The 11,565-nt window shown below is 52.8% G+C and overlaps 2 protein-coding genes across 2 annotated transcripts; both read left to right on the plus strand.

Moving 5' to 3' along the window:
* Positions 1 to 2,879: 2,879 nt before the first annotated feature.
* Positions 2,880 to 3,415, plus strand: BBA_00712 (putative C6-zinc finger TF, regulator of conidiation; the record flags this gene model as incomplete). Its single annotated transcript, XM_008595809.1, has 2 exons — positions 2,880 to 2,939; positions 3,059 to 3,415. The coding sequence occupies 2 exons, from the start codon at positions 2,880 to 2,882 to the stop codon at positions 3,413 to 3,415; spliced, it is 417 nt and encodes a 138-aa protein (XP_008594031.1).
* A 1,061-nt stretch (positions 3,416 to 4,476) lies between these two features.
* Positions 4,477 to 6,910, plus strand: BBA_00713 (galactose oxidase precursor; the record flags this gene model as incomplete). The annotated part of the gene is made up of 2 exons (XM_008595810.1): positions 4,477 to 4,494; positions 4,955 to 6,910. 2 exons carry the CDS (start codon positions 4,477 to 4,479, stop codon positions 6,908 to 6,910), a joined length of 1,974 nt encoding a protein of 657 aa, XP_008594032.1.
* Between the last annotated feature and the right edge of the window lie 4,655 nt (positions 6,911 to 11,565).

Raw genomic sequence — 11,565 nt, forward strand, 5'->3', positions numbered from 1 at the left:
GCTCTCCTGGAGCTCCTGTATCGAGTCGTATATGCAGCGAATGAATTCTTGTCCTGACTTCTGATGCGGATTCTTTAACGACTGCACATCCACTACAGTAACGGGGGGCACTAAATCGAGTTCAAAATGCTGTCTTTCATCCTCTCAGCAGTTTCCGTATTACATTCCAGCGGTTTAATAGCGCTCTATTCTTCAAGCAGTTGTCGACTAATCAACATGTGTCCTTGCCGGAAGCTGGGTGCTTCTGCTATCGGAAAGTCGGCATGTCGATATCTGCTTGTGAATGTGCTCGATGTGCAAAGGAGCGTGTAGTTGATACCGCTGAGCCCATTTTAGACGCAAAGCAAACAATCACAATCATTATCGGCCTAAAAAGATTTACCTTGCTGCCGAAAGGAATCCAGAAGCGACCATGTTGACAGGAACCTGACATGGACGGAGTCTCGTGAAGACGGTGCAGGGTTGTTCACCACTTGGCCGCACCTTGTTACCCCAGGCGTCAGAAACGGCTCGATACATTCGGTCATCTGCTCCTGCGGCATCCTCAAGGGGAACCTAAAAGTGATGTAAGGCTTTTCTACGCCTCACAGCGGCTTCTGAGCATATTGAGCGCCGAAATCAACTCCTTTTCATACCTTTAAAGAGACCCGTCCCCTGCTGCATTTCAAATACACTGGAAAGAGGGCAATGCGAACCAGTCGAGCTGGTTAAATACATAAAGGCAGACGGTATTTGGAGTTTTGCAGATTGACACGCGATGCCACAATCCGTGATTTGCGTGCCCAAAGGCGTGATGAGATCCACACCAGAAGGCATCTATAGGGCGCGTTTCACAAGCCTTGCAACACAGCAAAGACTAGAAAAAGAAGGCACATACCACAAGGAGAGGTTGGATATCTTATACATGCGTCAACACAATCGTCGACAAAAGAAAGATTTCGATGAAGCGGCCCGCGAGGCAGAGAATCAGCTTCAACTTTTTAGTTTGATCTTTGCGCGGCAAGACAACGAACTGCAGAACCAACAAGCGACTAGGGACGATACACCGGCCAAAGAACGGGAAAGAGTGAGAATAGAAGCAACAGAGATCCTGCGGACTATTTTATGAGCTGCCTTGCTTGTGGCCTGGCACGCTGCAGCTCTCTATTTCCAATTTAACCAAGTTTCCGCGCCTGGCCCGAGCAGCGTGCCCAATGTAGTTGCGGAAATATCCATCGTCCACAGTGTACTTTCACTAGGCTGCGGAAAGAGAGTTCTTCGCTGCCTCAACAGCAATGTAGCTGCACTATTGCGGATATAAGCCTCTTCTAAACTTTGCACGAAGAGGCGCTCCAATCCGCACCGTGGGGGGAACACAGGTAACTTCCAGGCAGGATACAGTCTTCCATGGCATCGCTTCTAATACACCTTCGCGGCTTAACATAAGAATATATTGCAGTAGAAGCACGCCATTTTGCTTCATGCCACGACTCTCGGGGCCGGCTTAGGCCGATGTGTTTCCAGGTAATATACGAGTTGTATCTCCGCGTGGTTTTTCCCCTCCAGTAGGGTCTTAATACATTGGTGAAGTGGATGACTCCACCGCTGTTTATTCGTCTCGACCAAGCAGCCGGGCTACGCGCGCAACATCGGACTGGCGCCCGTGTGCAGTCTACAACATCGCAGAGGTAACAAGAGAATCCGGCTAATACTCCACGGACAGAAAGCAAAACGCATCTTGAGGTAAACTAACAGGAACAACCTTCATGCCGCGAGCGATGAGATATTTTTTTTTGCCAGTGCGATAGGAAAGGCGTGCAGCGTCACGGTAGCGTGCCACTCTCCAGATCATCTTAAGCAAATTCCTTCGCTCACTGGGGCCCATAAGGGCATATTGCGAGAAAGCTGACGAATAGCTTCAACAAGGTCGCAGAGGCGTTGTTCGGTTTGGTGCCTAAGCCAAGAATCGAGCATTTTGATCACCGCTTTAGCTCGCTGACGAAACTCAGGAAATTTACTACCCAGTAATGTCGAGGCTCCTTCTAGTGGTTTCTTAAGCGTCTATTTAGGTTTCTTCCGCTTATGCGGTACATAGCGCATCCTTTCGCGGATACGCAGTGAGCACATAGTCACAATGTTCATGAAGGCTGCTTTCTCAACGCCACGAGCTATCTTGCAGTTAGATGTCAGCTATCAGTGGCGTGGGGGCCGATGCCTACTCACTCTACAAAACTCTGGATAGCGAATGGAACTTGATGTCGTTCAAGGTGGAGAAGCCATCGCCATGGCGGGCTTAAATGACGGCGATGATCACCTCTGATACATCTGTCCCCGGCGTTTGATTCATACACAGCGCTGGCACATGATTTGGATACTAGCCGATATCACAAAACGCAAGCGTATTTACTAAATCGCGTTCTCCTTAGAAAGGCAGAGCGTACGCTGCAGGGTTGGCATGTGCTTGCTGTTGCCAAGGATTGATTGACGGTTCGGTCGGAGCTGTGTTAAAGATATATGAAAGCGATGGCTTCAGTGCAAGCAATATCCCAGGTTACTAGAGCGGCTTGTGTCATGACAGCTCCTAGATCTGGAGAGTCTGCAAAGCTTGGGCACGCAAGAATGTGGGAGCTTAAAACAAATTGCAGAAGCCGGCTGTGCGAGGTATGCCACACCGCGGAGGCTACTTTTAAAAATACGTGCAATCACACCCGTCTGGGACTCCATGCTTCACCGAAAAAGGGTTCCTGCAAGCACAATGCAAGAAGCTGCATGAGGTGCGGGGTACACTTATCCAAACGTTTCCACTGTAATAGTGACACGTCTTTCTTCTCCGCTCCACAGATAATGTCCCGCAAACTTGATCCGACATGATCATGTCATAGCGTTTTGGCTAGCAGATTATGTCCAGTCGTCAGCAAGTTCAAACCGCGTGCCAGCGCTGCCGCCAGAAACGAGCAAAGGTGCGTCTTCTCATCCCGCCTAGCTTACGCGCAAACAGCCGCCCCACTTGTCCTACCATTGCTATTGAGGCCATCTCATAAGCTGTATGTATGACGCTGACACTTGATTACCTGCACAGTGCAGCGGACAACAGCCCTGCAACCGATGCGAGCAAGAGGGCGAGGTCTGCGAATACAACCGCTGCGAAAAATTAACAAAGAGCGAACTGCGTGCTGAGGTTGGAAGACTGAGGCAGCGTCTGGAAGATACCAAGTCGCAGCGGGCTCAGAGCCAGGGCAGCAGCGCCACGACGAACGATAGCGCCACGCTGCAGGGCTGGATCGATGGCTTCAAATGGTCTAATTTGGAGAAGGGTCCTTTTGTGCTGGCGGCAGGGTATCGAGCCTCATTTTCGTCTGATTCGACGCCACCAGGGACCCCGCTGACAGCTTCCAAGCCAAACCAACACGTCCGCTGGCTCTTCGTCCTGCTTTGACTAGCTGCTCTCCTGGCGATCTTGCCATCCTTCTTTCCAGCAGCGCAACTCGTCGAGATTGTCTCCATCGCCATCCTCATCTCATGAGCTGTCACTCCCTTTAGCACCGCTGGATGCATATGGGACGCTGGCGCAGACAGACGGGTGGACGCAGGTAGGGTGGACTTGCGCACACATTCGGCACTTGTTCAACGCCCTTTACACTTGGGACTGTGTCTCTTTTTGTATTCTGCGCAAAAACGAGTTTCTGCAAGACTATGATGCCGCTTCCTCCCGGTTTTGCTCCTCAGCTTTGGTACACGCATTGTTGGCGCGCTCTATGCGGCTTGTCAACGAGACAGAGGATATTTCCTACATCTTGCCCTCTGGCTGGCTCGGAAGCAAGTATTTCCTGCGCAAAGCCAAATCTCTGCTGGCGCCACCAGCTACCGTCTCGGACAAGATGGCCACTAATAAGAAAGAAGTCCCAAAGGGGTCTTCTTTCTTACTGTGTCCAATTAGTTAGCGCCTGGCCTGTTGCCTCAACTCGACGCGGCATCGCGGGTGTGGTTTGTGAGTTATATTTTTCTTCGGTGCGCGGTGTCGCATCGGAGTGAGACCGGGACGAGAAAATTTATACGGTCTGCTTCATCTCATCCGAGCACTCCCGTAGCTGCTCAGGCCTCTTTTGCTCAAGAGGGCGCCAGCCAAGCAAAAGTCCCAAAACACGTAGGGAGCCAAAAATAATACGTAGAGAGTCTATAACCAAAGGCCTATAAGACTTCTACCAGGGGTGGCCCTAATCCGGTAGACTCCCTACGTATTGTTTTTCGCTCCCTCCGTAATTTGGGACTCGCCAAGCAAGGAGGGTGCAATGGGCGCCAAGCCATGCAGGTCATGTCCTTCATTGTCTTCTGCTGCAAAGACATGCATTAGCTAGCCCTTTGCAAGCTGCGATCAGCACTGCACTATCGCTACATGACAATCTTGTTCTTTCCGTTCTTCCCTGTGTGTATGTTCCTTTTTCGAAGTGCTTGAACCCCTGATATTCGGGCGGTCGCTGGTTTAGAACTGCGTGAAAAATGACTGTTACGAACGTGGTATGAAAACAAAAGCACTTGGCACCCTGCGTGGGCCTCTTTTCAACTTCTGTCTCGGTACTCGCCAAACTGTCAGAGGACTCCTCCGCAGCCATCACGCGACTTGTACCGACGTGGCACTGCCCTGCCATGGTAGCATGGTGGTCTTGGCCCACCAAAAAAGGGATGCGCTAGCTCCCGTCATTCCATGTTCTGACAGGTTGTTTATTGCCGTATGACGTGCTGCTAGGGCCGGAGACCAGTTCCACTCGCATTATTAGTTCACGACGGTTGCTTGGCCGCTACAGCTACTATAAGTCCCCATCGTCCCCCTTGACCTTTGGTCTTGTTTTCAATGACAGGATCCGCTTGATTATTCGCTAGCCAAATGAAGTCAGCCAAATTGTATTCATGGCTTCTCTATGGACTGAGCAGCCCTCTAGTTCACGGACTCAACCCGCGTCCTCGCTCTCACGTTTAGGCGATCAAGGAACATTTTGGAGAGAATCCAAATGCTAACCAGCTCTTTGCCGCACCGCCGACTAATGGCCGACTTATTGATCGTTCAGGCTGGCAGGTCTCCTGCGACAGCGAGGAGTCTGGCAATGACTGTTGGAAAGCAATTGATGGAGACAACAACACACTCTGGCACACGCAATATTCTGGCTCGGCGCCTGGTCCACCCCACACCATCACGCTGGATATGGGCTCTACGCACAACATCAATGGCATTTCAGTCCAACCGCGACAAGACAACAATCAGAACGGTTGGATCGCCCGGCACGAGGTTTCCGTCAGCCAGGATGGCAACGACTGGGAGGTTGTCGCTATGGGCAACTGGCCTGCTGATGCGCTGATCAAGTATGCTAATTTTGAGACACGAAAAGTCCGCTATGCTCGCATCAAGGCCGTGCCGGAGATTGGAGGCAATGCGTGGACGAGCATTGCAGATCTTCAGGTCTACGACGCCGGCGCAGAGCCGACCCAGTACGCCGGCCTCGGAAGATGGGGACCGACCATCAACTTCCCAACCGTTCCCGTGGCCGGTATGGTTGACCCTCTCACAGGAAAAATCACGATCTGGTCTGCATATGCCTATAATAACTACGTCGGTTCAAGTTGGGACCGAGTGTTCACCTCCATCTGGGACCCAGCTACCAACGATGTTGAGCCCAAAATTGTTGACGACACTGACCACGATATGTTCTGTCCGGGCATCTCCATCGACGGAAAGGGACAAGTCATCGTCACTGGCGGCAACTCCAAGTACAAGACTACCTTCTACGACTTTCCGTCCCAAAATTGGACTGCTGGTCCTGAAATGAAGGTGCCTCGCGGCTACCAAGCCTCGGCAACTTGCTCTGACGGTCGCGTCTTCACCATCGGCGGTTCTTGGAGTGGCGGCGACATTGAGCCAAAGGACGGCGAAATCTACGATCCTCAGTCAAAGTCATGGACGATGCTTTCCGGCGCCAAAGTCGCAAATCTGTTGACACAGGACGCCCAGGGAATTCATCGCTCCGATAATCACGCCTGGCTGTTTGGTTGGAAGGATGGCTCGGTTTTCCAGGCTGGCCCAAGCACTGCGATGAACTGGTACTACACCAACGGCAATGGCGACGTGAGGTCGGCTGGCAAACGCACCACCTACCGTGGTGACGACCTCGACTCCATGGGTGGTATTGCGGTCATGTATGATGCCACGCAGGGCAAGATTCTCGCCGCCGGCGGTGCGCCATCCTACCAACACAGTGCTGCTCACAACGGCGCGCACATTATCACTGTCGGGAATGTGGGCGATCAGCCCAATGTGAGGTTTGCGAGCAACGGCATGTGGTCTGCGCGCTCCTTTGCCACAGCCACACTTCTACCCAATGGCCAGACCTTCATCACTGGCGGCCAGAGCTACGCGATCCCATTTGAGGACAGCGCCGCGCAACTGACGCCGGAGCTATATGACCCAGATCAAGACAGCTTTCGGCAACAGGCACCAAACACGATCCCCCGAACTTATCACAGCATCTCTCTCTTGATGCCCGATGCCCGCGTCTTCAATGCGGGTGGCGGTCTATGTGGCGACTGCAACACCAATCATTTTGACGGCCAGATATTTACTCCCAACTATCTACTCAACAGCGACGGCTCTCCTGCTGATCGACCTGCGATCACGTCGGCGAGTGTGAACTCTGGCCGCATTGTTATTGGCACCGATGACGCCGTGTCCTCTGCCTCTCTCATCCGTGTGGGCACGTCTACGCATACTATCAAAACCGACCAGCGTCGCATTCCCCTGAAGCTCAGCCGTCAGTCATCCAGAACATACAGTGCCTATTTGCCTACGGACCCTGGCATCCTTTTGCCAGGCTACTGGATGCTGTTTGTGATGAACAGCAACGGCGTTCCGAGTGTCGCCAAGATAATCAACCTTTCTCTGTAAGGAATTTCATCTGGAAGCCTTACTTTCGACACTTTGTGAGATCATCACTACGGGCCGAGATCAGAAAAAGAGCGTTCAGCGCTGAACATTGAGTCGCAGGCTGGGTAATCGTCATCTCAGACCTGCATTCGTTCTTGAAGTGCATTCATGCATTCATGTACATATTTCACGACGATGCGCTAGTTTAAAGGCCTGATTGCACGCAAAGAAGCTAGTCTTTGTAGACCAGCGCTTCAAGGGCTATGAAGCATTGGAACATTTTACCACTCAAAGTCACATCGGTATATAGTAAAGCAGAAACCGAGCAGTACAGTCTAGGATCTAAAACCCTTATATTTGGAACCTTAAGTGCAAACTGATTGGTCTTGTGAATCACCCCTCATGTTACTTCGATCGCCCCGGCCCATCGCAACTCTTGAGGAAGGAGATACTCGTCCTTGGCAATACGAAAGTCGCTCTGTTGGACGGCCGTGTGGAAGGCCTTGGTGTTGGAAGAACAGCCACATCCGTCTGTACAAACGAGATAGACAGCTCAGAAGCCCGGTTCCAGGAGGAATCGCGGTATCGGCTTGAGGAGCATGCGCCCCGCTGTCCAGACCAGATGCATGCCCATCTGGTCCGTGACGAAGACCTCGCGACCTAGCAAGAGCTGGTGGTGCAGGGCACGTGGCGGCAACGGCAGACCCGTGATCCAGAGCCAGTCCTGAATGTTGGCGGGCCGTCGGAAGTCGAGCTCCCTCTCAACACAGCAGTGACATGCAGACCCGCAGTGCCCAGGTCACCAGACTCTTTGCGGCAGGACGCGGGCAGAAGCGCCAGGAGCTGGTCGCGATCTTGTCGGGACGCGTTGTTGTGCTCGTTTTCGTACGCGAGGAGACGGACGGAGAATGGAGGTGCCTGTTACAAGATGCTTGAGATCAAAATGCCGTGGTGACATGGAGTGCGTTAGACGCTACCGAGTTCGTCGGGTTTCCTGTTCCACCTTGGTCTGCCATCAGGAGGACTGTCCGACCGCCATTGGAGTTTCGCCAGGCGACAGAAGAGACCCATTGAGAGGAGAGGAGCAACCGTCGCGATGAGGTACATAGGCTCATCGGGAATGGTCAGCACAACGAATGCAACACCAGAGCGCGCTGCGCAACACTTGATTGGGTGCTATAGAAGCTGAACCTGCACTTTGCTGCGGGGAGACACCCAGGCAGTAAGCGCTGTGGCGTAAGGCCACCAAGCGTCCTCTCAAACTACGTATCCCTAAGGTCAGGCCAACCATCACCCCTGGCCGCTGCGTCCTTTGGCCATGTTCTTCCACCTTCTCCCAACAGCGAATACTTCCTTACGTCTACGTACACGCCATTTATCGTATTCTATATTCAAGACAAGTGTTGCTGTTTTGAAATCGAAAGCTTCGTGGTTGACCCGTCGCCACTCTAGCATTACAAGCTCCTGTCACCCGTGCACGGCCCGCAACTAACCTTCTGCCCCGCAAACACCCCTGGCCGCGATGGACTGGGCGCAACGGTGGTTACTCACCTTCTTAGCGAGCGTGGTTGCCACGGTGTACTGGTTGTTGGCAGCGAGAGCTAGATCTGCAGCGAAATCGCGACGACAGTCCCAGGTAGCGCAGGACCATCGCCCTGATCATTCGGTGCCAGAGAGGACAAAGGTATGTCATCTGGGCAATGAAGGAGCAGCATAGTAATACCGATAGGAACAGACTCGGAAGCGTCTTACGATAGTATACCCTGAGCAGACGCGCGTCGCAGCCGATGATGCTGAGGTAGAGTAAGTCTTCTGAGTAATTTTGAGGAAACATCAATCTGATCACAGCAGCATCGTTGCCGTACATGGCCTTGGTTCAGACGCGGACTGGTCTTGGATATGCAAGGACGGCAAAAAGCATACCAACTGGCTTCGGGACCCTGACATGCTGCCGGCGCAGGTGCCCAAGGCAAGGATTATAGTGTATCGTTACGAGTCGACCTGGCACGTAGACGCACCGAAGACGCGCCTCCAGCTCTGCGGAGAGGAGCTCGTCCACAGCCTACACGCATTCCGCGCCGGTCGCCCGAGCCGGCCGCTTGTCTTCGTCGGCCATAGTCTAGGTGGAAATGTTATCGTGCAGGTTCGCTGATGCCCTCGCCATTCTGTATGCGCTTTTGCTAATCTCCGACTTCGAGGCCTTTCTGTATGCCAACGACGACAGCAAATACGAGTCACTAGTAAAGACGACCGTTGGTCTTGTGTTCCTGGGCACGCCTTTTCGAGGCTCGAAGTGGCAACCCCTCGTTGATGCTCTCGCGCAGCTGATGGGACCGGCAGGCTCCCACCGCGGCATTACGAGGGAGCTAGGGTTCGACGAGTCGGCGCTCCGAGACAGAGTACATCGGTTTTGCAAGCTGCGCAACAAGCTGTCGACGGCCGTCGCGTGTTTCAGCGAGCTCCACGAAACGGACTATGGGCGGCGGCTGGGGATTGCCGGGGTGGCCAAAGGAATGGTACGTGAACGCTTGAAAGACGCTGGTGTCTGGAGCCGTACTCACCTCCCTAGGTCGTCGACGAGACATCGGCTTGCATCCCAGGCCTCGACAGGTATGCACTCGACAAAGATCACCTGAAGATCAATAAGTATTACGGCCCAACCGACCCTGCTTTCGCAAGGGTGTCCGATGTGATCTCCGAGATGTGCCGCCGAGCGAACGACGTCGTTCGACGCCGGTTCGAGAGTGCGTATTCTTGTCACCAGCCTAGGCGTATGCTAACCGAGTCGGACAGGAAGGGAAATCATTACTGACAATCATGGTAAGCTCAACCGTCGCCCGACCGGTACAAGAATCCCCCAAGCCCTGCTAACAGTCCGGCAAAGCCGCACTGAAGTACAACCCAAAAGCTGAAGCATGTCTTCATGATCTATTTGTCACCGACCCGCTCGAGGACAAGAAGGCTCTGAAACGCAAGAAAGGTGACCGCGCTGCTGGCACCTGCGAGTGGATACTTGGCACGGACGATCTGACTGCTTGGCTTGGGCCGAGTCACAATCAGAACTCTGAGATTCACACAACCCAGGTTCTGTGGCTGCACGGCAACCCGGGAACGGGTAAGTCTACGCTGGCGATATTTCTCACCGACGTGCTGTCCACTGGGTTCTCCGCCACGGACGGAAACACACTGGCATATTTTTTCTGTGACTCCGCTTTCGATACGCGGAGGACGGCCACGTCTGTCGTCAGAGGCCTTCTCCTACAACTCATCCAGCAGCACCCGTCGCTTCTCAGCTACGTCTTGCCAAAGTACAATGAGCGAAAGGCAAAGCTATTCGAATCCTTCGACGCTCTCTGGACGATCTTTATATCAGCGGCGACGGACCGCAACACCGGCCGAAAATACTGCATCATTGATGCATTAGACGAGTGCGATGATGAGTCGCAAAGGACGCTGCTCCGACAGTTGCAGGAGACCTTTCTTAGTTCCGATGCCCCGCCAAATGTCCGAATTCTGGTCACCAGTCGGCCGTATCGAGAGATCCGCAAACACTTGGAAATTTTCACACATAAGGACCTGGCTTCCTTTCCCGACGTCAAGCAGGATATTGATCAATGTATCAAGGAAAGGGTGGCACAGCTTAAGTACACGGAAAAGATGAGTGGACGAGTTACTGAAATTCTTAGAGACAAAGCTGGAGGGACATTTCTGTGGGTCGGCATAGCCTGCAACGAGCTTGAAAATACACCCTCGAAAGACGCGATCTCATGCTTGGAGGCAATGCCTAGTGGCCTTCATGCTCTCTATGAGACTCTTTTTAGCGCAGCCCTTGAAAAGGAGAGGGAGAAAGGCACGATTCGACTCGTCCTCGGTTTCGTTGCTGTTTCTCGGCGGCCTTTAAACCTGTTAGAGCTCGCTGAGGCCTGTCGATTACGTCGAGACGAAGATGACACAGAGACACGAACCCAGTTCATGCGTGAGTACATCGAGTCCTGTCGTCTGATGGTCGTCATTCAGGATGAAACGGTCCTCTTACTACATCAATCTGTGAAAGACTATTTAATCAAGGCTGGTGAAAAGGCTCATTTTAGTGAGTTCCAAGCACATGCCGACCTTGCCTATCGCTGTATCGATCACCTCATCGAGCAGTTTCAAGATACGAAGCAGACACATGCGCACTTCTCGGACTATGCTACTTGCGAGTGGCCCAATCACGCGCACATGGCGCAGTCTAGATTCGTCGTCATGCCTCCGCAGGCGGAGTTTTTCAACGTTGCTTCTCCGTGTCGAGAGTCCTGGCTGGCAGCTTATCATTGTCTTGATGCGTCTATTCATGACAAACCTCCACGTCGATTCTCCATTTTGCATGTAGCTGCACGCTGGGGCATTCCTGCTATAGCGGAGCATGTCTCTCACTCATATGATCAACAGGATAAAGCAGGGGAGTTGATCTATCTTACCGATGTCTCACATGCAACACCACTTGAGTGTGCAGCTAGAATGGGATACCCGGCTGTTGTGCGTATCTTATTGGGCCTTGGATCGGTGATCACCGTAAAAGTGACACTTCTTGCGGCTAGAAATAGGAAGAATGGCATGGAAGTGATGGCGCTCCTTCTCGAACAGCGAGGAGACGGGATTGCAATCACAGAGGAGGTGGTGGAGGCTGCGGCGGG

Source organism: Beauveria bassiana, assembly GCF_000280675.1.
Source record: "Beauveria bassiana ARSEF 2860 unplaced genomic scaffold BBA_S00002, whole genome shotgun sequence".
Classification (NCBI taxonomy): domain Eukaryota; kingdom Fungi; phylum Ascomycota; class Sordariomycetes; order Hypocreales; family Cordycipitaceae; genus Beauveria; species Beauveria bassiana.